At 40.5% G+C, this 25,725-nt stretch overlaps 1 protein-coding gene across 15 annotated transcripts in view; it reads left to right on the top strand.

Annotated features, from left to right (window-relative positions):
- LOC125446329 (ras/Rap GTPase-activating protein SynGAP-like) overlaps positions 1-25,725 on the top strand; it is a 746,401-nt gene that overhangs the window by 607,100 nt on the left and 113,576 nt on the right. Inside the window, exon 19 of one of the 15 annotated variants that reach the window (XM_048519822.2) lies at positions 21,091-21,818. The exons of the other annotated variants lie outside the window; for them this stretch is intronic. Coding sequence (XP_048375779.1) covers positions 21,091-21,174 — 84 coding nt within the window. The 3' untranslated portion in view covers positions 21,175-21,818. Of the gene's footprint in view, positions 1-21,090; positions 21,819-25,725 lie in introns of those variants that run through there. 15 annotated transcript variants of the gene reach the window in all.

Here is a 25,725-nt window from a genome sequence, read left to right as displayed (position 1 = left end):
AAGGCAGTTTAACTTTTTAACTTAGGCAGTAACAGCCCTCAGAGTATTTGGTTGGACATGCAGAAATAAACTTCCAGAACTCGAGCTCGGGAACATATTTCAAAAATGAGTGGCCTCCTGTTTAAGAAGCATGTGGAGGTGCTGGTTTTGGACTGGGGAGGACAAAGTCAGAAGTCACACGATGCCAGGTTATAGTGCAACAGGCCTATTTGAAATCACAAGCTTTCAGAGTGCTGCTTGAAAGCTTGTGATTTCAAGTAAACCTGGTGGTCTATAACCTGGTGCCCTGTGATTTAAGAAGGAGATGAGGAGATTTATTTTGTCTCAAAGACTCAAAAGCCTTTGATGCTGTCTTCTCTAGACAGTAGTAAAGGCAGAATCTTTAAATATATTAAAAACAGAGATAGATGGATTATTGATTAACAAGCGAGTCAAAGGTCATTGGGGTAAATAGGATGATAGATTTCAGGCCACAACCAGATCAGGCTCAACATCCTGAACGATAGGACAGATTCAAATCGCTGAATGGCCTTCTCTTGTTTCTACTTTGCATGTACGTGCTGTACGTGGTTTTTAACTCATCCTTGCCCTATGTGTTTGAGGGAGGATGGTTGTGGTTGTTGGAGGTGGCTGATCCTAGCTCCAGGACATCGCTGTAGGAGTTCCTCAGGGTAGTGTCCTAGCACCAATCATCTTCAGCTGCTTCATCAATCATCTTCCTTTTGTTGTAGGCTCAGATGTAGGGATGATCGCGGATGATTGTGTCATCTTCAGTACATTGGCAATGCCTCAGATACTGGATACTGCTACCTCATAGGTAGCAAAACCCGAATAAAGAGCAAGTTTCATCTTCCATTTAACTCATTATTTTTTATCCATTCTTGGGTTGTGACGAACACTGGTTGGGCCAAATTTTATTGCCCATTCCTCATTTCGTTCAAGAAGACGGTGGTCAGCTGGTTTCTTAAACTGCCGCAGTCCTTGGGGCGTAGGAATCCAATGTGCTGTTAGGAAAGATCTTCCAGGATTTGACCCAGTGACAGTGAAGCAATGCAGTATGGCTCCAAATCAAATGGTGTGTGGCTTGAGGGGAACATGTAGAGGTTGCAAATTTGGAAGGTACTGTCAGAGGGCTCTTAATGAGTTATCACAGTGCATCTGGTAGATGACGCATGCTGCTGCTGCTGCTTTGTACTGGTGGTGGAGGGACTGGGTGTTGGAGGTAGTATGCTTTGTTCTGGCTGGTGCCAAGTTTCTCCGGTTGTTAGAGCTGCACTCATTCCGGCATGTGGAGGTTATTACATCACGTCCCAGACTTGTGCCTTTTAGGTGGTGGGCAGACTCAAAAGATGAGTTATTCACCACAGAATTCCTTTCCTCTGACCGGCCCTTGTATTTATATGGTGAGTCCACTTCAGTCTCTGGTCAATGGTGACCCTCAGGATGTCGGATAGTGGGATTCATATTGATGGTTGAATTTTCTCTTGGTGGAGGTGGTCATTAATTGGCACTTACACATCATAAATGTTACTTGCCATTTATCAACCCAAGCCTTGGTATTATCCAGGTTTTGCTCCCTCTGGACTCCTCCAGTAGATGAGGCATTGTCAATGTGCTGTCATTATGCAATCATCTGCAATCATCCCCACATCTGACCCTACAACAAAAGGAAGATGATTGATGAAGCAGCTGAAGATGATTGGTGCTAGCACACCACCCTGAGGAACTCCTACAGAGATGTCCTGAAGCTGGGATCAGCCACCTCCAACAACCACAACCATCCTCCTTTGTGCATAGCATGACTTCAACAACTAATGGAGGATTTCCCCCTGATTCCTGCACTCTTCATTGAGCTAGGTTGATCTCCCAGCTCAATGGTAATGGTAGATCAGGGGATATGTTGGACCCTAAAGTTACAGATCGTGCCTGAGCACAAATCTGTTAACAGCTGATGGTCCAGAATGCCTCATGAAAGCCCAGTTTTGACTTGCTAGATCTGTTTTATATTTGTCCCATTTTAGCAGTGGTAGGGCCACATAACTGGAAGGGATCCTCAATGTGAGGATGTGATCTTATTTTCACAAACACTCTGAAGTCAATTCGGCAAAATTGTCACTGGACAGATGCATCTACAACAGGTAGCTTGATGAGGACTAGGATAAGTCCCTCTTTGATTCTCTCATCACCTGCCACAGCTGTGGTGCAGTCACATCCTTTAAACAGCTCAATCAGTAGTGGATCTTCCAAGCCATTCTTGGTGATGGACATTGAAGTCCCCACCCGGATTAATCCTACACCCTTGCTATGCTCAGTGCTTGCTCTCAGTGATTCTTCATATAGAGGAAAAGTGATTCATTGGTAGACAGCAATCGGTAGGAAATTTCCTAGGCCATTTTTAACTTAATGACATGAGGTTTAATGGAGTCCAGCGTTAAAGCTGCTGGCCCACTGTATCCCCACATCTGGTGGGCCTATCCCTCCAGTGGGGCAGGACTTACCCAGAAATGGCGATGGTGACATTTGGGACACTGTCTGTAGGTATGATTCCAGGAGCCTGACCAAATCAAATTGATCGTCATCCAGTCTATGGATCAGTTTTCCCACTTTTGGCCCAAACGCTGAGATGTTAGTAAGGAAGTGTTTGCCTGGCTGCCAGGGCTAAGTTTGATGTTGTTGTTTCTGGCACCAAGATCGATTTGGGACAATACGTGTGATTTCAATCCTCTCTTCGGACTTTTTAGCGGTTTGATAAAACTCAGTGGCTTTCTAGGCCATTTCAGAGTGCATATAAATTTGTCACATTGCTATGGGTCTGGAATCACAGACCAGGTAAGATGGAAGATTTCCTTCTCTCAAGAGCATTTGTGAACCAGATGGGTTTTTACAAATTACATAGTCACTGTTAGATTAACTTATAATGACAGATAGTTATTGCACCATTGCCATGGTGGTATTCAAGTACCCTTAATGTTAGGATGGGATTCCAGATTACTAGTCCAGTGACATTATGACTATACCAGCATAATATGAAATTGTTTAATCCATCATTGGAGGGAGTTTTATTCTGTATTTAACCCAATGCTGTACCTGCCCCTTGGCGTGATTGAAGGGACAGCTTAGAGGGACCTTTACTCTGTATCTAATCCATCTTCTATCATACCTGAGAATATTTGATGAGATGCTTTGCTCTATATCTAACCCTGTGCTGTACCTTTCAAAGGAGTGTTTGATGGGACAGTGAAGAGGGAGATTTATGCTATAAATAATGCATGTAGTAACTGATCTGTGAGTTTTGCCTGAAGCTGTAAACTATGTTGACATCATGCTCAACACAAAGATGGTTTCCTGTGAACTTATTTTGGGAACTTTACTCCATATAGAACCGCATCTGTACCTCAACTGGGAATGTTTAATGGAGACAGTACAGAGAGAGTTTTCCTTTTTTATCCAACCCTGTGATGCACCTGCTCTGGGAATATTTAATGGGGTGGCATAGAGGGAACTTAAATCCATGTCTAACTTATGCTATTCCCACCCAAGAATATTTATTGGCAATTACTGGATGGATCTTTGCTCTGTGTTCAGATTGTGCTATACCTGCGAACATTTGAAGGAGATAGTCTCTGTATCTAATACATACTGTACTTCCTCTAGGAGTCTGACTTGAGAACAGTGCAGTGGAAGCTTTATTCTAACGCTTGCTGTATATGTGCTGGGAAAGTTGATCAAAGAGTGTAAAAGGAGCTTTACATAGTGATCTGTTAATTACAGCTCAGAAATAGGTCATTCTTCACAATAGCCTTTATTTCCATGTTTAGACCCGATATGTATCTTGTCCCATTCTTCTCCATCTAACCCCATTAACATATATTTTGATCTAGCTTCCTTGAAATGTGTCTGTGATCCATACGCTTTGTGATGCTGAGATCCACAATCTAATGACTGTTTGTGTAAAGAGGGTTCTCCTGATTTTATCATTCGGTTTATTAGTGAACTGTTCATACTTTTAAAATATACAGTATCTTTTTATTTCAAGAGAAAGAGATTTAGATTGTTCATTGCATTGCCTCCACTCTGGTAACAGCCTGGCAATTCTGATTTGGACTTTTTGCAGGGTCTTGAAAGCTTCCTTACAATGTGGAGACCAGAACTCCTCATAGTACTCCAGATGTTATGCTGAATCCTGTTAGTTCTCGATGGGACAATATAGAGTGAACCATACCCTGTACTTAAGCCATACTTTATCTGACTGTCAGTTTAGAGAATGTTTGACTCTCCATTTCTATCATATTGTATTTTACCTGTGATTGTGAAGGGGAAGCTTTACTTTTTGTCTAATCTGCCGATTAGCTGTATTCTATTTAATGGACATTAAGAAGGAAACCATGCTGTATCTACTCTGTGCTGTCTGTGACTTAGGACTGTTTATGGGACAGTGTAAAGAGCTTTATTCTTTATCTAACCCATGCACTCTTTGAACTAGAAATCTTTAATGCAGAGCGAGATTTGCACTGACTCTAGCTTATGCTGTACCTGCCCTGAAAGCGTTTGGTGGGACAGTGTAGAGGGAGCTTTACTTTGCATCTAAATTTGTGCTGACCCTGACCTGAGAGTGTTTGATGGGGTCAATATTGAGGGAACTTTACTTTGCATTTAACTCTGTGCAAAAGTCAATAAAGGATTGTTTAGTGGGAAAGTATTGAGTGATCTTGCTGTACCTGTCTTGGGAATGTTTGGTTGAACACCGTAGAGGGAATTTTATATCATGCCTATAACACGACCTTGGAGTTTAGTTTTTATGGGACTGTGTAGAGACAGTGTTATTTTATATCCATCATTGCTGCCCCTGACCTGAGATTGTTTAGTACGGTTGCGTAAAATGAGAAATTTTACTCAGTTCCTAATTGTGCTGTATCCTGATCTGGGAATGTTTAATAGGTTGGTATCAAGAGTGTTTCATTCTCTATATGACAGATGCTGTATATGCACCAAGAAGTGTTCGTAGGATAGTGTTGGGCGAACTTGAATCTGTATCTAACCGGTGCCATACCTGGTCTGGGAGTCTTGAATGAAGCCATGTGCACTTAACCTAGGCTTATCTGAGGGATTGTGTCTAGGGGAATTTATCTCTGTATCAAGCCCAGATTGAAAATATTACAGCAGTGTTTTCTGCGATGGCATAGGAGGAGCTTGACGATGTAAGTAACTAGTGCCAGACCATTTCTGAAATTGTTTCATCTGTGATATAGACGGAGATTTATGCAGATCAGAGAAGAGGCAATATAATAGAAAGTGTTCAGTTATAAAAGAAATGCAGGAATACATTTAGCTATGTGTCCAAATCATTAAAGGTGGCAGAGCAGGTTGAGAAAACAGTTAAAATTGTGAAAAGATTCGAGACTTTGTACAGACAAAGTATGAAAGAAAAGAAGTTCTGAAGAACATTTATTAGATGCTTGTTTGGTCTTGGCTGGAGTATTGTATCTAATTCTAAACATTGCAGTTGAAGAAAGAGATGAGCACCTATAAAGGAGGTGCAGAAGAGATTTACAGAAATAGTTCCAGGGATGAGGGCTTCATTATAGGGATAAATTGTAGAAGCTGAGGCTATTCCCCATAGAAAAGAGAAGATTGAGAGGGGATTTGATCGAGATATTCATAGTCTTGAAGGGGTCTAGATAGAAGAGACAGGGAGAAACTGCTCCCATCAGCAAACAAGCCAAAAACTTGGAAACTCCAATTTAAGGTGAATGGCAAAGGATCCTTGAAGAAATGAGGTTTAAAATGAATCGCCATGGCTACAGAAACACTCACAGGCTAATTTTTAATTCTGGAAAACCCAGAGGTTACCAACTCAAAACTAATCCCAAAACAAATCTTCTCAAAACTCACTAATCCCAAACATACACTGAATGATATTAAATATTTACAACTATAAATGATACAGATTACATCACATCTCCCCCAAAGAAGAATAAAAATGTATCTTAAAGAACCATTTTCATTATTCATCAAACATCATCTTACCACTAAGTTTATCATATACTAACATTAATTAACTTTTAATATTAATTATACGCTGGGTTATACAGTGATCATTTTTCGCACTGAAACTTGTGCTTTCAATACAGCATTTCAATAACATTTTCTTCTTCAGCTGCACAAATGATTTTGAAATTCAATGTTTGGAGTGTCAAGCTCCATCCAAATACTAAAGATTCTTGTCCTACTTTCTTATATGTAAATCAAAAGATTGTGGCAATTATAAATAACCATAGTATTGCTAATGTTTATTTCCAAATGATGCAAATCTAGCCCAAGTCAACATCTGTTTATCACTGATTGAATACTTTTGCTGATATACAGTTAATTTCTTCATAAAATAAATAATAGACTGTACAGTCCCTGTTCATGATCTTGCAATAAAACAGCTCCCTCATCGATGTCACTGGTATCAATAACCAACGTGAATAGCTTCATATAATCAACATGCCTAAAACTGGTGGCGTTGTCAGTACAGCTTTCAACACTCTTGCATCCATTCGAATTTTCTGCCTTTTTTTCAACAAGTTTCTTAAAGGTACAATGATTGTGACCAAGTTAGCAAACAACTTACAAAAGGCCTGCCAACATAATGTAAAATTTCACATTCATCTTAGGCACAGGAAAGCGCAAAATTGCCTGTATTTCTATTGGTTCTACTTGGATTGGTCCCATAGCATGACCTGAATAAATTGCTTTGACCTTGGCAAATTCACTCTTGGCCAAATGTATAACCACGTTGATTTTTTAATAGCCAATCAACCAGTTCAGTCAAATGGTGTGTATGTTCTTCCTAGTTTTGGAGAATAACTATCAAATTAAATTTCCATTCAAAACAGCATGACTTTGCAATGATAAAGTTCCTGCACAGGGCTACAGAGTCAGACAGCAAAGAACAGGCTCTTTGACCTATCGAGCCTATGCTGACCAACACACTCATCCCACTTTCCACATTTGGTTCAAAGCCTGACATATTGTGTGCTTGTTCATACACTTTTTAAAAGTTGTGAAGTTTTCCACCTCTACTGCCCTCCCAGGCAGTACATTCCAGATTCCAAACAGCCTCTGGGTGAAAAACCTTTTCCTCAAATCCTTGCTAAGCCTCTTATCCATCACCTTTAAATTTTGTCCACTCGTTATTGACCACACACTGTGTTCCCTAGCCACCCTGTGTTGCAGTGTTACAAAAGCCAAGATTCCCTTAGCTCTCTCAGTGAAAGGAACATGCAATATTCCTTTAGCAAATCGATTTTTGTGACAAACCAGGCATGTCCCCCAATTCATTTAACACGATCCTCCAGTTGCAGTATGGGATGTGATTCCCCTTTCCTTATCACATTGACTTGATGGTGGTCAATGCAGAATCTTTGTGTCCCATCCGATTTTGGCATCATCACAATAAAGGAGCTCCAGCCACTTTGACAGGATTCCATAATATCACTGCACATCATAAATATACTTTCTTCCCTCAACTGTGCTAATGTCTCTGCACTGAATCTATATGGGTGTTACTTTATAAGTGATGCATTCCCAGATCAACATCATGAATAATCAAAACCATTTTTCCTGGCATACTTGTAAATGAACTATAATTCTGTATTAGTATCTGTAGGTCACCTCAGCCATTTTCTGGAAGATAAGACAAGATGCTAACTAAGCTTTTAAATATCTCTATGCTTTCCATTTTGATTGTTGGAAAGTTAACTTTTGAATTTTTAATTTCGGATTCATTTCCTCATTGCTATGTTATTTCTATTTCACTCCATACTTCCTACACTATCCAAAATACATTTTTCAGCTGACCATCTTCCTTATCAAAATATCTTTCCAACATGTTAATATGACATACTTACTGATTTGTTCTTCTGTCTGGACTGCTCACTACTTAATTCACATCATTGAGTGTCTTCTTAATAAGGGCCGCTGAACATTATATTTGATGGTAACCCAGAGGCAGGCAAAAACTAACAACTTGCCTCTTGCAACATTTCAAAACTATGAATTTTTTTTGCCTGCACTAGTTTTCATTATTTGTTGAGTTTCTTTCAGTTTCTTTTTGCCCAACTTGCATGTGTTAGTCAATTTCTCTTAGAAATTTGGCACATAGATTGGAAGTGTTTCTGAGTTTTGTTTTATTAACTTTAATTTATTTAAGTGGTTCTCTTATTTTATGTCCATACATTAATTCAAAAAGACTAAATCCTGTGGATTCATTAGAAACATTCCTGGTGACAAGCAGTAATAAAGGAATTTCCTTTACCAGTCATTAGTTCTTTATTGGTGATAAGCTCGAATCATAGTCTTCAAGGTCTGATGCTACTATTCCAGTGCACCTTACAATTGTGAAAGATGCAAATTGTTCATTCCCAAACTATTCTACATTTCTTTAAATCTTTATGACATTGAATTTGAGGCTTGATGTGATTATATTTGTTTGGGCAATCCATATTTTATAAAAATTGAACCAACTTTTCCACTATTACTCCGACAGTAATTTTTTGACTACGTGCAGAAAACCCTGTAAATTGGACCCCATACCTGGTTTTAGGTAGGGTAGGGGTAGAACATTGGCTACATCTTTGTAAAATCCTGAACAATAAAAATGCTCTAGTAGTTTAGACTCTGTTTTCCAAATATCTAAGCGACCTACCATTGGAACTTCTGCACCGCCTGTAAAATTGCATTCCCATGCGCTCATGGAACTGCCACTGATGGACCACTGCCTATTCCTGATCGACTTGTGTTTGAGTGGTCTACCTGTCCTCATTAAGACTTTGTTTTACTCGTAATAACTCTCATGTATCTTTCTGAATCAGTTTATGATTAAGTCATTTGGTATAACTATTTCAATTCTAAATCCTTGTTGCATTTCTATTAAAGACTGTTATGGACCAGACCAGAACCCCTCAAAATATTTTAAGAAGGTAGCCCAGACCCTAACTTTTTCTTATTTTAAAGGTAAATGTGAAGTGCTGTGCTCCAGATGCAATTCGACTGGTCAAACTACTCGACATTAAGCAAAATACAATTTATTTAAACATGATAGTTAAAATACAACAACGCAACTTAGAATAACTTACCTCTACTGGAAGACTTAACAGAATAGTAGATACAGTAACTATTACTAACTAACGGTTCCAATATAGTAACATCCCATTAACCAAACCCCCTGAAAGAAGGTAAATTCAGAAAACAGATTTCGTCTCATATGCAACCCACCAGCCTCGGAAGAGAATCCCCTGCTTTTGGCTGTAATTGAGAGATGGAAAAATAGCTTCCACTTCTTGAAGCCCACAACAGCGGCTGCTGAAAGTTAACTAAAAATTTTTGATCTGTGAGAGTGTGATCACACCTACTCAGGCCAGTTCGATTGTTCTAACCTTTACAAAAAAAAGACTTCACAAGTTGTTTACTTTTTCATACACAGTTCAACACCCGATCTCAATCTCTCCTTAAAAAGAAACCAGGACAAAACATACCTTTTAGAGCCACGGTATCGTCACAATACAGTGGGCTAAACAAAACTGCCTTCTCTGTTTGTTTTCATCCCTTTTAGTTAAATTTTCTAAGATGGTTTCCAATAACTGAATTTTCAAAATATTCCCTGTTTCACAGACTCCTTATCTTCCTGCCTAATTTTATGAGCTTGAGATCAAGGCAGAACACAATCAGGAAGCCATCCAGGATATTCTTTGTGTAACATTTGAGTTTCTTTGACTTCCAAAGGTTGTCTACTATGCTTGGTGAAGCTAATCTTTTTGAGCCTACCAAATCATTTCACAAAATAAAATCGATTCCCTCTATAAAAACTTGTTTCACTACTCTGACTGACAATTCTCCATTTATCTAGTCATTCTTTAAGCCAATTTAGTATAATGAAATTGGTATATATCCCCCATATGTACCTCCAATGAACTGCTTCTACTTCATCAACCTCTCCAGAAGAGAAATAACATTATCAGCCAACATCAGTGGTTCACTTGTTCCAATGTCCTAAATATCATTTTTCGGCTAACCCCCTTGATTTAAAGCATAAAGAAATACCTCCTCTTCTGAGACAAAACATTCGGAACTTCCAAAAATCTGATTTTCCTTGTCAATATTTGAAAAATATGTGTAACGAATGTTCTTAGCTATCTATCTCTTCTTAGTTCATTCCAAGGAAATATCTCTTTTTGCCACTGCTACAGTTTAATACCCACTTACTTCCCCGTTACATCCTTATCTGAGGACTCTTTAGATTTTCCTATACTGCAACTGGTCTCACATTCAATTTCTAACAATTGTTTTTGGCGCTGTATCATTACAGTGAAAGCATGCTAATTCCTTCACCTTTTAGGTTCCAGCCTGTCTCCATTTCTTTTCATTTTAATATCCTTTTGTCTTATCTAAAACTAATACTCCTTCCAGCCACAGATTTTCTGCTCCATCAATATCCTTATAGATCTTTTTTGGACCATTTCTTCATTTATAATTGTGGGAGATATCATAGGTATGTGCCAGACCTACAGTTTCTCTGATCTTTCATACTTGACACTCATCTATGTAAGCTTTTACGTTTGCACGAATACTTTATTTCTAAATTTTTTCGTGGTTATAATTTTCCTTGCATTCTCAGTTTCTTTTCCCTCTGGCTTGAGTGATATAAATCAAATCTAACTCACAGCATTTCATTCTTCCTTGTAAACTTCCTCTAACTAGGTTTCTTTCTTATTGTCCTAAATTTTAATTGACAAGTTTCAGGACAAACTCATAAGCATTGAGTGTTGCCTATTTGACAACTTCACCTCACTGCAGCTTGTGCTGCTGACAAACTGGCATACACAGTCACAACTGTATCTATTCAAAACACTCTGTAACATTAAGGCCCTAACCTCTTTTGGCACCTTATCTGTCTGGCTACCTTCTCAAATTAGGTAAATTTTCCATGCCATCCTTATTAAATTTTGGCACTAGACATAGATTATTGGTTAATTCAAATCCGTCACTGGATTTAGAATCATCACCTGAGCTATAATCTCTGTCTTTCTTCTTTATTCAAATGTTTCCTTTTACGACATCATGTGTTCTAATTCCCTTATCTCTTTGGAGTTCAAGCTTTCTTAATTCCATTCTCTCTGGTCTCCTCTCTCCCTTCTTTCCATTTTAAATTTTTAAATATATTTCTCCTTCTAAGTCCTTTTCTATTTACTTTCTAATTATGCCTTAGCTTAGTCCACCTGAGACTTCTTAATTTCAGATTTCTGTACTCCCGGTGCTAAATATTGTTGACTGAGTTGAGTACCTCATTCTTATGAGATCTTGCTTTTATGGCGACTTTCAACATAATTCACACCTGCTTCATGTCCCAGAACCACCTTCCACACCTGTTACTTTAACAAGAAAGGCACAGATCCCCCGTAAACCCAGCGAATTCAAACATCCCGCTAAGACTCCCCTCTTGCTTTGATCCCATTTGATGTTATTACTGGACAAGTCAGATCCCAACCTGACTTGATTGATCGTAGTTCAATGTGTTTTATTTTTAGCAGAATGGGTCCTTGCTGAAGTGTATACATTACAATGAAGCAGATTATGCTTCAACAAACAAACGAGTTTATTAACACAAAAACAACATAAAAAGTAAAAAAAACAAATCATTTAGTTTTAACACCATTCATAGATTTTAAATACACAACAAAACACTCCTTAAAACATTGAAAAGAAACAAAACAACCAACTTTTGAATAGTACCCAAAAACAAAGACACTACTCAAATAATATTTATACCAGGGTCTTCGCATCTAGCACCTTGGTAGGTTCAAGACATTTGTGAGTTCAACATTTAGACTGGAACTTTATGTTCTTTCTGGGGCTATCACACACCTGCTTAAATGTACTCAACTTTAATCCTTCCCTTCTCAGAACACTAATCCATGTAGCCATCCTCCTCCCAGGACATCACAGGACTAACCAAAATCTAAAGTGAAACTGAAACCAAAGTTTCCGTATTTAAGCTTTGTTCTGAAGCTTTCTGAAAAGAAGTTTCAGAAGTCTTTAACAAAACTTGAGGCCCCATTAGTTGCCTTGTTTAGTTGCAAAACAATCTAGGATAAATACAAGAACCCATTGGAGTGCACAAAACAACTACTGTTTCTAAAGCCAAGCCTTGAAAACTGTTAAAAAAAACCATGGCTACAAAAACAATTACAATGTGATGATTAACTTAAGACATTCAGAAAACTCAAAACCAATCCAAACTTACACTAAAATTTTAATAAATTTACATAACTCACTGTTTATCATTATAGAAGGAGCTTCGAACTCTAACTGTGCTGTATTGTAAAAGGTTGTGTTTGATGTAGAAACTGAGGACATAAAGATCAGAACAATTGCAGTGCTTTGTACTGGCATCCATCACCTTTAACCAATGCAGAATTCACCTAGTATCTCACTGGTTTTTGCAGTCTAAATTGCATCCCATTTAAAATTATGCAATGGAATGGAATTTAGCAAAGTGTGAATCAGCATGTGGAGGATTTCATTGGGCCTGTCCTTTTGTTCCAATATTTTGCCAGCTTTGTTCAGATTTGTGTCTAGTTTCTATGTTCAAGTGTATTTTTGATTGTGGCCTCTCTCTCTCTCTCTCTCTCTCTCTCTCTCTCTGTTTGCCTCGTACTGTGTATCCCTCATAATTTCTGGGGTAGACATTCAATACTAAGTTTCTCCCATCCCATGATACTCCTCCATGATATTCATTGACTTAATTAGAACTGAATTTCAGAGGGATTTTACAATGTGCTGCTCATCCGATATTCCCATCTTGGGCTCATGTCTAAGATAAATGTCTGCATCCTACTCTGTCTCTCTCTCTTGCTCAGTTCCTTGTCCCCTCTCATTATGTATACCTCTTTCTTACAATTAAAGTGGCCAATTTTAACCAAACCCACCAGTCAGGAAACTGTCAGTATCAGCCACAGGGTCAATTTTGCGCTCAGCTAAGCTTTATGCTCCATTGATGTCATCCAAGAGCCATACTGGCTGAGTGTAAAAATGATATTCCACATGATCCTGTAAGATAACTGCCACAGTGAGTTACCAGACTCTCATTTCCTCTTTCTCATTGTCCGTTCATAGAAAGAAATATGTGGTTCACGTAAAAACCATGATTCAGTGTTACGTTTCTTGAAGTCTTTTGGCACGGTGAATATAGTCAGACATAGTCGACCTCTGTGCAGTAAACTCTGAGACAGAGTCATAGAGTCATAGTCAGTATCTTGATTTGTGCCAAGTGATTGGGAGCTTTAGCATGTAGCATTGTAGGCCTGGAGTGCTGTTGGGGAAGAAGGGTTCTTCGTCTGCAGCACTGGTGACACTGACAAATGAAATACTTCCATTTTTACTGCAACTTTCACAATCTGGGCAAGTACTCAAGCTTTTAAAGTGTATTTGCAGTTCTAATGCAAAGTATGCAGTGGACAACTGTACAGCAAGCACCCACAAAGAGTTATGTGCTATTGATCAGACGCCTGTTGGTTGAAGGAACATATTGACCAGAACACCAGGCACAATAGCGCATGATCTTCTTCAAAATAATGTGATTCTTTTAATTCCACCTGAGAGAGCAGGCAGAGCTTCAGTTTAATGCTTTAACTTGTAGGATGGCACCTCTGACAATATAGGTCTCTCTCAGTCTTGCAGTGGGAATGTCAACCTAGATTACCTCGATCAAATCTCTGGATTGGGGTATAAATCTCCGAAACGCTGATTCAGAGGTGAGACTCACCGCCAACACAAGTGTTTGACAGGGCCAGGGAGTAGACTTGGCTACAATTGTATCCCCTGATTTTGTTTCAGTATCGTCTGCACTGATTACCGAGGCTCACCCACAATGGCTGGTCACTTTGAGAGAGATATTTGTGAGTATCTGTGATTTGAGCCTTCAATACAGGTCACACAGTAGAGTGAGAGAGAGTGGAGTAAGAAAAGCATAAAGAGAATGCAGTTCCCCAAGAACAAGATACAGTGTTCTGCAGGAATTCCAAGCATGAATTGTAGGACAGAATCCTTTCAATTTTGGCAACAAATCTTATCAAGTGAAGGGAGAGGTGAGGTGTGGATTGGTGAGGTGGATGAATCGAGACACTAGCATATTGAGAACAGCCACTTTGCTGCAACTTTCCAAACACGCTGTTAAGGATTTCAAACTGGGAATTGCTTGCTTGTTTCCCTGTCTCTTTGAATGTGACACTTGCTCGCGTAGAGGTTACCATTGGCTGCTGGTCACTGAAAATGTATTTAACCATTTTATTAATAATAATTTCTTTCTTAAATGGCAAACCATTTACCGCACCCCCCCCCCCCCCCAAGAGGTGGTTAAGTGTAGGATATTGCAGCAACTTAAGCATACACAAGCCAGTCACGGGGATATGGGGGCATGGGGAGGGGACAGGGTGGGAGGGGAAAGGGGAAACCATGTTAATTCGCGAGTATCACCATAGTGGGTCACCGTTGAGGTAGGGTCATTCAGTCGCAACGTTTGATTTGTTCTGTGAGCAATGTTGTTCAGTGTTTTCTCTTATATAAAACAAAATCCGAATGAAGCAAAACTCTGGGATATTTTTATACAGTCTAAAGAAATGTATTCACTTTGGGTGGGCTGGAGTATGGGGAGTCAAATCTTTCGTAAGCCTGAAGCAAACAAATATAACCTTTAAAAATGCATGGACAACCCCCAACCCCCGGGCTAGGTTGAAAATTTTAAAAATATATTTCATCCTTTGACTACTTTCCCTCGACTCCACTGTCCCCTACATCTTATCACTGCACCCCATCCCCAACACTTACTGCCCTCACTGAAATACATGTTTAAAGATCAGGATCCTTAATGGATCCTTACTTTCACTGTGAATTCTTCGCTTGCAAGTCAGATAACACTGGATATCGGCCACCTATTTTGTTACAGGTAGGCAGCTCTCAGTATTCAGAACACAGGAATATTGGAAGTCTGAAGGCTATTCAACCCCTTACAGTTGTTCTGCCATTCATTAGCTCGTGGCTGATTGAACTCTCAACCCACTCTCCTCCATTTGCTCCATATCCCTTAATGCTTCTACCTAATAAGAAATCTCGATCCCAGCCTGGAAAATTTTATTTGCGCCCCAAACGCAACAGCTTTTTTTGTGGGGAATTACCACAAATCCCTGGTTTTGAGAATTCTTGTTTTTCAGAATTCTCACCTAAGTGGCCTAGCTTTCATTTTACGTTTGTGTCCCTTTGCTGTCAACTCTCCCACCGCAGGAGAAATAGTTTCTCTCCAGTGTGGAATTGATTCCCTTAGCCGTCCTAAATGCCTTGACTAGATCATCTCTGCTCAAGGGCACATAAGTCTATTCAACTTGTCCTGGCCACTCAGCCGAACCCAACTAATCTCTGGGTTATTCCAGGAAATCCTAAATGCTGGTCATGTTAGCTATCACTTTGCAGATGTATTTTTCCTTTAAAATGTGGGACATGATGTTGAAGTAAAATCTGGCAGCATAAAGGTAACTGTGGGATTGAGGAAGTCCTCCAGTGTTCTGTGTGCATTTGACCTGATGAAAAACAGCCAAATTCTTTTACTGTGGGCAAAACTGAGTGAAAAGCTCGAGCAGACTTTGAACATCACAGGGCTACACGTGTCACTCCTTGCATAAATAAAAAAAAAATGCTAGCCCATCTAATCTCTACCTTGACTCACAGATCACAGAGAGGTGTTAGCTTCTGGGTTGGCCTGAGGGTCAGCTAAGAATAGTTAACTTCTAATTGACCTGCTATCTGTGACAGCAGTGACTTCCCAGTTGACCTGCGAATATGATGTAGCACTTATACCCTAACTGACTTGAATGTATGATGCAGCATTGTCTTCTGATTAACCGAATATCCAATAAGAGCAGTTAACCACAAAGTGACCTCTGATCCAACACCAGTTACAGATCTTTTACCACACTAATTGATCTGAGAGTTAACGAGAGTAGTTAGACTCCAATTGCTCTGAGCGGCTCCAATTAACCAGAAGGTCTGTTAAGAATAATTGGGCTCTAGTTGACTCAAGGCCAGATGTTAGTCTCTTTCTCACTCAAGGATCTGGTAAGAACATTTGGCCTCTAATTGATCAAAGGATCTGGTCAAAGTTGTCCCTCTATAAATGGCCTGAGGATTCAGTGAAGGATTCACACTTGAATTGACCCAAGGTTCAAATAAGATTAGCCGGCCTCCAATTGACCTATTAATGATAGATAATCTCTAACTAGCCTGAAGATTTGGTAGCATCAGTTGCACACCAATTCACCCCGGTCTTGATGAGGGTAGTTGATTTTCAGTTGAGCTGAGGATTTGGTAAGAGCAGCTAGCTTCTAATCAGCCAGCAGAAAGTATTAAACTTAGTGACAAACTGATGAACTGTTACTGATAGTCTAACAACATTGGAATAAAGCGATGAATCAACCAACAGCAGTGGCTTGAGAGAAAGAAACATAATAAAACCCAAAGAACTCCAGATGCTGGGAATCAGAAACACAAACAAAATTTGCTAGAAAAACTCAGCAGGTCTGGTAGCATCTGTGGAGAGAAAGCAGGGTTACCAGGGTTTCTGGAGAAGGGCCACTGGACCTGAAATCTTATCTCTGCTCTCTTGCCACAGATCCTGCCAGATCTGCTGAGTTTTTCCAACAACTTCTGTTTTTGTTTGTGCTGTGAGAGAACCGTAAACTTTCATCTGAATTCATCCCTGACGGTATTTTATCAGACTGCAGGACAGAAAACTTGCCTCCCGTCACACTCTTTCTTTCTTTTGGAAATCAGTGATGGTTGCTTTGATCTGCACCCAGGATTGCCAACAGTGATCGAGTGTGTTCCTGAATATTTTTATGCTGGTCCCAATAAATCAGCTTTTACTATGCCATTTCTTGAATTAATAAATTCATCTCTTCAAAGAAAACAAAAAGAAAACAATTCATCTCAATTCCTCAATAATTTTCCTCCACCACTTTTCACAGCATGGAGATTAATCTTTAATTTTAGAGGGTCAGAACATTGGCAGAAGAGAAAAATAGAAAAAAGAGCACATTTTGGCCCATTAAGATCACTTCACTGTTTAATATGATCATGGCTGATCCTTTATCTCGACACCATACTCCTGTTCTCTTCCCATAACCCTTGTTATATTCAGCTTCTAGAAATCTATCTATTTCTTCCTTAAATGTGTTCAGTGACTTTTTTCCTTCACAGCCTTCTGTGATATGATAATCCACAGGTACGCCACCTTCTAAATGCAGGTATATCTCCTCAAATCTATGCCGCTTTGTTCTGGGCTTCTACCGTCCGATGTGCCAGGAAAGTATTCCAAAATCTACGTATAGATTATCAAGCCCTGGGGATTTATCTGCTTTCAACCCCATTAATTTTTCCAGCATCTTTTATATTTAAGAAACAGTTTCCTTCAATTTCTCCTCCCCAAAAGATCCTTGCTTTCCTAACATTTTGGGAAGTTTTTATTTGATGATGAAGAGTTTCAAACCCTGTGTACCCCACTCCTTTTCAGTACCAGTGTAACCTGACACTTGTAGACTGTCCCAGCCCTCGCACTGCTCAGTTTCAACCTCACCAGTCCCCAAGCACCAAATAAACCCACAATAAAACCACCTCCACCTCCAACAGGGAAAGATATGGCTTGCAAGCTGGGAAGTTCATGGTGATGTTATTGTGCAAAGTAAATACTAAAAACACTGTAGTCTCCATCTCAAATTGAGAGGGAGGCATCAGTACCTAATCTGGACACCACCATTTCAGTCCTCATCAAAGGACCGAAGCCATCTTTTTCAATCACTGCTCACAGGTTTTTTTGACTGTTCTTCACACAACAGTTGGGTTGGATATGTCAAATCGCATCCGCAAACTGAAAAATACTTTAAAGTGCCATGAACTGAGCTTTGTAAACCTCTGGTTTGCACTGCCACTCTACTCTTCCTTCCAATCAACCTAGCTCACAAACCCCCTCCACCCCATCCACTCCACCCCCAAATGCTGCTCTATTCAGCTATAAAGCATGGAAAAATCCCAGGTTTGACCCTCACTTTGTGCTGTTAGCTGACACGAGAGTCGTGTGTGGGTAGGTTTACTCAGGTTAACTATGCGTCTCCCTTACAACGAGAAAGTAGAATTGAGAGGAAGCTTCCCACACCTGGGACAATGCAGGGAGAGTTATGCAACTATGGGAGTTTCTCGTGAGGAGGTGGTAGGGGGTTGGGTGGGGTGGTCGAAAGCTGCAATTCTCTTTAAATTCAAATAGATCCACCTGCAGTCACTGCCTTAGCCTATCCAACAAGAATGTAACTTTGAGGCTGCGAGGAGTGGATCACGAGGCAGGGGATTTGTGCTAGGTGGGTGAAGTCAGTGTTGTTCTGTTCTCTTGGATCAGTGTCCCAGCAGGACTCAGTGCCTTCAGGAGTAAACAGGAGTAAAGCAAGAGTGAGAGACTACTGAAAAATGTACGTGATGTGGGGAGGAGACATAGAAATGAGTGTCTGTGATTCCCCACTCCATCACCAGCTGCAGCCCTGGTATAGACTTGGGCGCTGACCTTCAACATGCCACATTAACACCACCGTTCTGACTGTGCATGGGCAGCGACATGCATAGCATGAGAGATGTGTCACAGATTTTCCATCTGTGATCCGATGGACATCTCCCGAAATATTTCCTCATTCCCACTGGATCACAGCATCGAGCTACCTTGACAAAGAAAGAGTGCGACTGACAATCAACAAGCCAGCCCATCAAAGGCAGTGTCCAAATGGGCTGATGCGTTCCCAACCGAAGGGTTTTCGCAATCTCAGCTGGCGTAATGCACCAGCTCACTCCTTTTAGCACCATGTTTGCCTTATTTCTCTGGTGAAAGCTTTGTGGGGAATGTGCTTACATGGCAGTAGACACTTCTCTCGAAGAAAGTTGGGCAAGTTCTTTACTTCATTCAGCTTTCCCATTATTCAGTAGACCACTAGAACCATCCTCTATTATCCTTAAGCCTGGTGAAAAATGGGAAGATGATGCTCATTGAAGTGAGTGCATGTTGACCAAAGAAAGAGGAGCGATTGAAGAGTAATTTATGGGCATTAAATGGAGAACACGGCTGTGCTCCCATAGCAGAACTGTTAGCACCCTGTCTAAATATTTACTGGGATGAGATGATGGTAGAAAGAGGGCTCCACTGGATGGCTGACCATCCAAGACTGCCTGGCTGTCTCCTGGATGAGAATACAAATCTGGACCACACAGCTGAGGTCAAATTCCCAAGAGAAAGAGTGTAGAGTCGGTAAAGCATTTTTTTGCTTTTGCTGGACTGTTCTATTTAAAAGCATAAGAACGGAAGAAATAAGAATAACCCATTCAGTCCCTCAAGCCTGTTCTGCCATTCAACAGGATCTCAGCTGATCTAATTGTGGCCTCCACTTTCCTGCATGCATTATACATATATTGGTAATAGGGAAAAGGCTGTTTGAGAGCCAGAAAAAACCCAATTAGGCAAAGAAGAGTCAGTTCAATTTCCACTTGGTGTAGGAAGGACACACATTGACAAAGGACAAAGATGGTTGGTGGCAGAAGGTTATTTGCTGAAACCACTTGGAATACATCCAGTGAGAGTTGGCCAGCTTTTAGACGCTCCAGCTTTCCCTCTCATGTACCCTTGGGCTTCTACCCTCATTGAGGTACAGCTCTGATGGCCATCTCTTCACCTCAAAGCTGGCATCTTCAGATTAGATCTCAAGCCCAGAAGCATCCTGGCACCAAATCCCAAAACAAAATCCAGAAATCAGCTTTACCCTCAATGATCCGAGGAATTTATGGACTTTTGTCCGTCCAGTTCAAATGTACAAATGAAGAGTTTAATTAACATGGAATTCTTGGGATAGAGACATTTGCTCGCCAAGAGTAGAATTTGTTGAGTTGCTCTTTTGAGAAGGTTACAAAAGTAGCAACTGCCAGGAAATGGGACGAAGACAACGTGTCACCCACCCTGGTAAGAGACTGAGATGTCAGAAAGTCTGGGGAGAGGGACTATACTAGGTACAGCAGAGAACTCTCCATACCTGGATAAATGCTCAATCTACAGCTTTCAAACAACATTATAAAGAGAGACGGGGTTTGTGCTCTAACCTTGGAGGCAAGCTCAGTGTCCTTAGGTATAATTTTTAAAAAGCCGCTGGAGGATAACAGAGGAAATTTTAATCTAACCTGCCAAGCTCCCCTCTTCAGGCTTTAGGTACCAGAGCAGTGTTAACATTACACCTAGACAGGGACATCAAACTACCACTCATCAGGCCCCACTCCCCACTTGGTATTCAGTGTCAGTGAGGTTCACAGGGGTAGTGGGAGGCAAAGTTTAGAGCAGGTGACCACCACTGGTCTCCATTCAAATCACTTCTGGCCTTTGATGCTGAAAAGAGGATGTTTTGAAATATTAAGACAATCAACAGTGCTTTTAGTGTTACTTTGCTGGGTGGCAGTGTGGCATTTGATTGTTTGAGGTGGGTGGTGTGAGGGTCAAGGGCTGGGGATCCCTGAGAGCTCCATCCATGATCCCACCAGCTAAAAACCAGTCCCAAGAGATAAACACACTACCGCAATACAGGCCATACCAGAGCTCCTTTTATTGACATGCACGAGACTGCTTGGGCCATGCGCCAATCATTTGCAGCTCTTGCTGTTTCTTTTTATTGTTGGCCTCTCTGCTTCCCAACTCAAACACCTCCATCCCCAGCTCCATCCCTCACTCACTCCCACCATCTCCACAGCCACCACTGGTCCTAAAACTGCCCAACACCCACAGAAGCAGCTCTGTTTGTTTCACCGCATGTTTGGTGCTGAGGTCAGAGGAGGAAGGAGGTTGGCTTGGCTTGGCTTGGTGGGTGGCCGGTTTGGGGCAGGGGTGAGTTGGGGGGGTTGGAGGGGGGGTGTTGGTGTGCGGGTTGGGGGAGGGCTTATATTTTCTTAACACCGCCAATTCACACTCGCCCATCTTTCGATCCGTAGCCTTCAGAAACGGGGCACAGAGCTGGAAGAACAGCCAGGAGTCATAGCCGCCTTCTCCCGTTGACTTACGGGGCATTCCGATAGCTATAAACACACACACAACAAACAACAACAACAAAACAAAAAAAAACAAAACAAATTCAAAGTGAAAACCGAGTAAACGAATGAAAATATCGACGCAGTTCCGAGTCGACAATCGATAGCCATACATAAACAAATAACGTTTTAAAATTTGAAACAAACAAAACAAAAAAAAACCACAGGCATGCCTCAACATGATTTTAACGTTTGTATGATGTGACTATAATCTCTGTTGCTATAGTAACCACTGCCAGAATAATGTTGGAGGAAGTGACTGTACTGGTTTATGTTGTTCTGTGTATATATTTAACAAGGAGATTTAAACAAAAAAGCGTTAATTTTTTCAGGTCCTCGATTTATCCATTTTAAATGCCGACTTTGTAATTAATCCCGCTCCTAACCCCATAAAATCAAAATATTTATACGTATATAAATGTGTATATATGTTGAATTTTTTTCTCCCCACACGTGTAATTAAGAGAATGTTGTTTGTATTGTAAATAACATAATGATATGTACTGTACATAGTTTAACATATATTCCTGGCTGCTGTGGCACCAGGGATGCTATCTGATGCTTCTATTGTTGTGTTGTATGGGGGTGTGGTGAAAGAATGACCTTTAATAAAGCAAAAACATAACCTTTTACTCTCTCTGTCTTGCAGTCGTGGTCTTTCCAGCCTTTAACTCACTCCCAGGTATCCGCTATTTTATGTATCTATTTTCTAATCAACCCGTTCAGAGATGTTATTACATGCCTCTGGAGTAGGTGGGACTTGAACCTGGATCTCTTGTCTCAGAGGTTAGCACCACAACAGATCTATCCATTAGTTTATATTGTGAACTATTTCAATAAGATCCCATCCTCACTCCTGAGTGATTATTTATTCTTTATTGGAGCACAACCAATGTAGACCATCAAAGCGGCTTTGCAATTCCACCAAACTTCCACCAAGACCTGTCCACACCTTAACTGCGGCCACCTGGCTGTAGCTATCTTTTGTCTCTGTGTCCAGTTATAAAAAACATATTGGTCTCAGATTTGAAATCATTAATCAAACTTGCATCTTACCACTTTCTTTGTGACAGTTTCACACATTCCTTTATTTACAACATGTTTAATTCACCTGAATAGTTTGCCTTGGATATTGTCTCTTATCCCACACTATAATCCCACCCCCAACAATACCCAGCAGCATAAAACCTTTCCTGCCATGCATTCTTATCAATTCCTTCAATAACTGCTTAAAAACAACGTTGAATCAAATCTCTGCTTAACCTTCATCTTTTGTATTCCAGGGAATACATACCATGTCTGTAATTCCACACTGATAATTTGACATTGGACCACTGGTAACATTCTGATGAATTTGCGCTGGTCTCCTTCCAAAGCCAATATATCTTTTCCAAGGTACAATGTGCCAAGCTGTACACAGTTCTTCAGATGTAGACTCAATAGACATTTAGTGACATTTATTTTCCTGTATTTGCTAGTCTTCTAATTACAAAGGCCAATTCTGTGTCAGCCTTTTTAATTACATTTTGCAGCTATTTATTGTTTATTAAGGCTCTGTGTACATGCATCTGAAAATATCTTTGGACCTCCATCTTTCCTGGCTTTTCACTATTTTATTAATACTAGGACCTGTCTTTTGTTGGCCCAAAGAGAATGATGTGGCACTTACCTGTTTGGGTATCTATGTGCCATGGCTTAGCTCATTCACTTAATCTATTCCTGTCATTGTATGTTCACAGCAGTAAATGTACCACCAATCTCTGTATCATACGCAACCTTGAGTGTATGGCTCTAAGTATGTGGCTCTATAGTGCTATGCAAGTCATTGGTAAATAGTGTGTACCCCAGTACCAATATGGGACATCACTTCAATGAAAGTCCTTCCAATTTGCATCCATACTAATTACCTTGCTCCCTGTCTCCCACTGTGTGTAAATCTCCTAACCAAGTCAAAAACTTGTCTTTAGTTCTAAGTGATTTAATTTTAGCTAACAGCTTCTTGCATGAAACCTTATTAAATTCTACTTGTTCTGCATCTGAAGAAAATTGAATCTTGGATAGCTGAAAGTTACAGAAGATAGCAGGAACTGCAGATACTGGGAGTTGTTGTCAAAATAGTGCTAAGCTGGAGGAACACAGCAGATCAGGCAGCATCAGAGGAACAGGAAAGTCAACCATTTGGATTGGGACCCTTTATCAGGACTGGGGAGGTGGAAGGGAGCAATGAAACCACACGAAAATTAGAGGAACAACATCTTATATTCCGCCTCAGGGCCTCAAAATAAAATCCTTTAGCTTCAAAATCTCCCCACCCCTGGCCTCATCCCATGTCCAGACCCCCACACCACCACCCCCAGCTTCATCCCTGCCTCCTGATACAACCTGTCCATCTTATTTCTCACCTATCCGCCCCACCCTTTCTATTGATCAATCCCCACTAGCCCCTACCTGCATCCACCTATCACCATCCCACCTGCCTTTCGCCAGTCCCACCTTCCCTCTATTTATTTTGGAGCTCAATTCCCCCTACCCAGCCCTGATGAAGGGTCCACCTTTCCTGTTTGTCTGATGCTATCTGACCTGCTGTGTTCCTCCAGCTTCACACTGTATTGACATTAGCTGAAAGATACAAATCAGTTGTGTAACCGGCAGGGAGACACAGCGGATTCAGATCTAGCAGTAGTAAACATGGGGCAGATGGTTGGGAAAGGGTGTATCAAACATGGAGAGAGCAGAAGCAAATAGCACAGCAGGACCGAGATCTGACAGCAGTTGGTGACTCATCCCACTCAGTGTCTAAACAATAGAGCAATGCATTTCTTTAAAAATGGCTCTGTCTCTACACCGTGAAAAGAATTTAGAAGCTCTGGGAAAGGTATAAAAGAAAGGGAGTTCATTCCTGCGATAGAATTAGGGTTAGGAAAGATGGAACGGGGTGAGGACTCTTTAAAATAGTATCAAAGGCTGAACGGTGACCTGATTGGTTCGATGCAGAGAAAATATTTTCCATTTGCACAAAACTATGGGCCAATACATCCAAACCAGTCACGGTAATAAATCCAATAGGAATTTCAAGAGAAATGTCTTTTTTCAATGAATGGTTAGAATGTGGAACTCAGCACCTGAGGGAGTAGGTAACTTAAATTTCATTGATGCTTCCAAGGGGAAGCAGGTTAAAGTGATGAGAGGTGAAGGAATAAAATTATGCTGATCGCGTCAAAGATAGTGGAAGGAGGCTGAACTCTGGAAGGTCAAGTTTGAATGAATGAACTGTTACTGTTCATGTATTAAACATAATTCTGTCTGGAGCACAGCCGGAACAGTAGCCTAACGGTCTGTACAGGTTATACTAAGGATTATGAAGTACCGGTCAGACTCCATTTGCAACAACTTGTTCAAATCCAAACCGCAGTCATACAATATGCATTAATTGTGACCTGCTTTCCAGAGACTGTAGAGACCAGCAGTGAGACTGATCTTCATGGAAAAGTGAGTGCAATGAAGATTCATTTGATTAAGGCATGTTGCACAACTCTCAGAGAAGGATAAAAGGGCAACAATGTTGAAATATTCAAATTAAAAGCAATGAGTGAAGTGAACCTATAGTATTTTTCCAAAGTCATGACTTGACTACTAGAAGCTTCAGTGGGTGAATAAGGATCTTAGAGAGTTTTGATGGATGTGTCAGAATATCTCCTATCAGTGTGTTTAAATGAAGAATTGTCAATGGGTGAGTTATTGTATTGATCTTCAATGGGTACATTACATGCATGGCTTTTAATGTATAAGTTAAGAGGATCACATTAAATGCGTAAGCTATGATCTTCAATGGATGAGTTAAGGGAGCAATCTTCAATATGTACATTAGAAGATAGTCTTCAGGTGGTGCAATAGAGAGATAGCAATAGATGGTATTAAGGGGATGCTTTGCAATGGGCAAGTTGGGAGAATGGCCTTCAATGGATGAATTAAGTGGATGGTTTTCACTGGGCAAGTTGGGAGAATGATCCTTAATGGTACATTAGGGGAAAGGTCCTCAATGTGTAAGTTAGGAGGATTGCCTTTAATGGGTGGGTGGGGTGATGATCTTCAGTTAGTAGATTGGAGGAATTATTCTTGTCAGTTTATTAGAGGAATGATCTTCACTGAGTGAGTAGGGGAGGAGCTCCAAAGATTTCAAGCAGGACAATTGTTGGGTAGGTTAAAGGAATATTGCGCACTGGGTGGGTTAGAGCAATGTTCCTCGCTGAGTGGGTTAGAGGAATGTTCCACACTGGGGGAGTTACAGGAATGTTTCACATGGATGAGTTAGAGGAATCTTCATTGCCGGGTTGGTTGGATTAATGGCGTTTACTGAATGAATTCTTTCAATGCTGCTCCATTATTGGGTGAGTTAGAGGAATGGTCCTTACTATGCAATCTGAGAAATGGCCCTCACTGGGTAGGCAAAGGAATAGTCTTCACTGGGTGAGTTAGAGGTGCATAGGAACATTGAAACAAAGGAGCAGGAATACGTCATTCAACCAACTGAGCTATTCT

This window comes from Stegostoma tigrinum, chromosome 34 (genome assembly GCF_030684315.1).
Source record: "Stegostoma tigrinum isolate sSteTig4 chromosome 34, sSteTig4.hap1, whole genome shotgun sequence".
Taxonomy (NCBI): Eukaryota; Metazoa; Chordata; class Chondrichthyes; order Orectolobiformes; family Stegostomatidae; genus Stegostoma; species Stegostoma tigrinum.
This window is presented reverse-complemented; position numbering and strand designations above follow the sequence as displayed.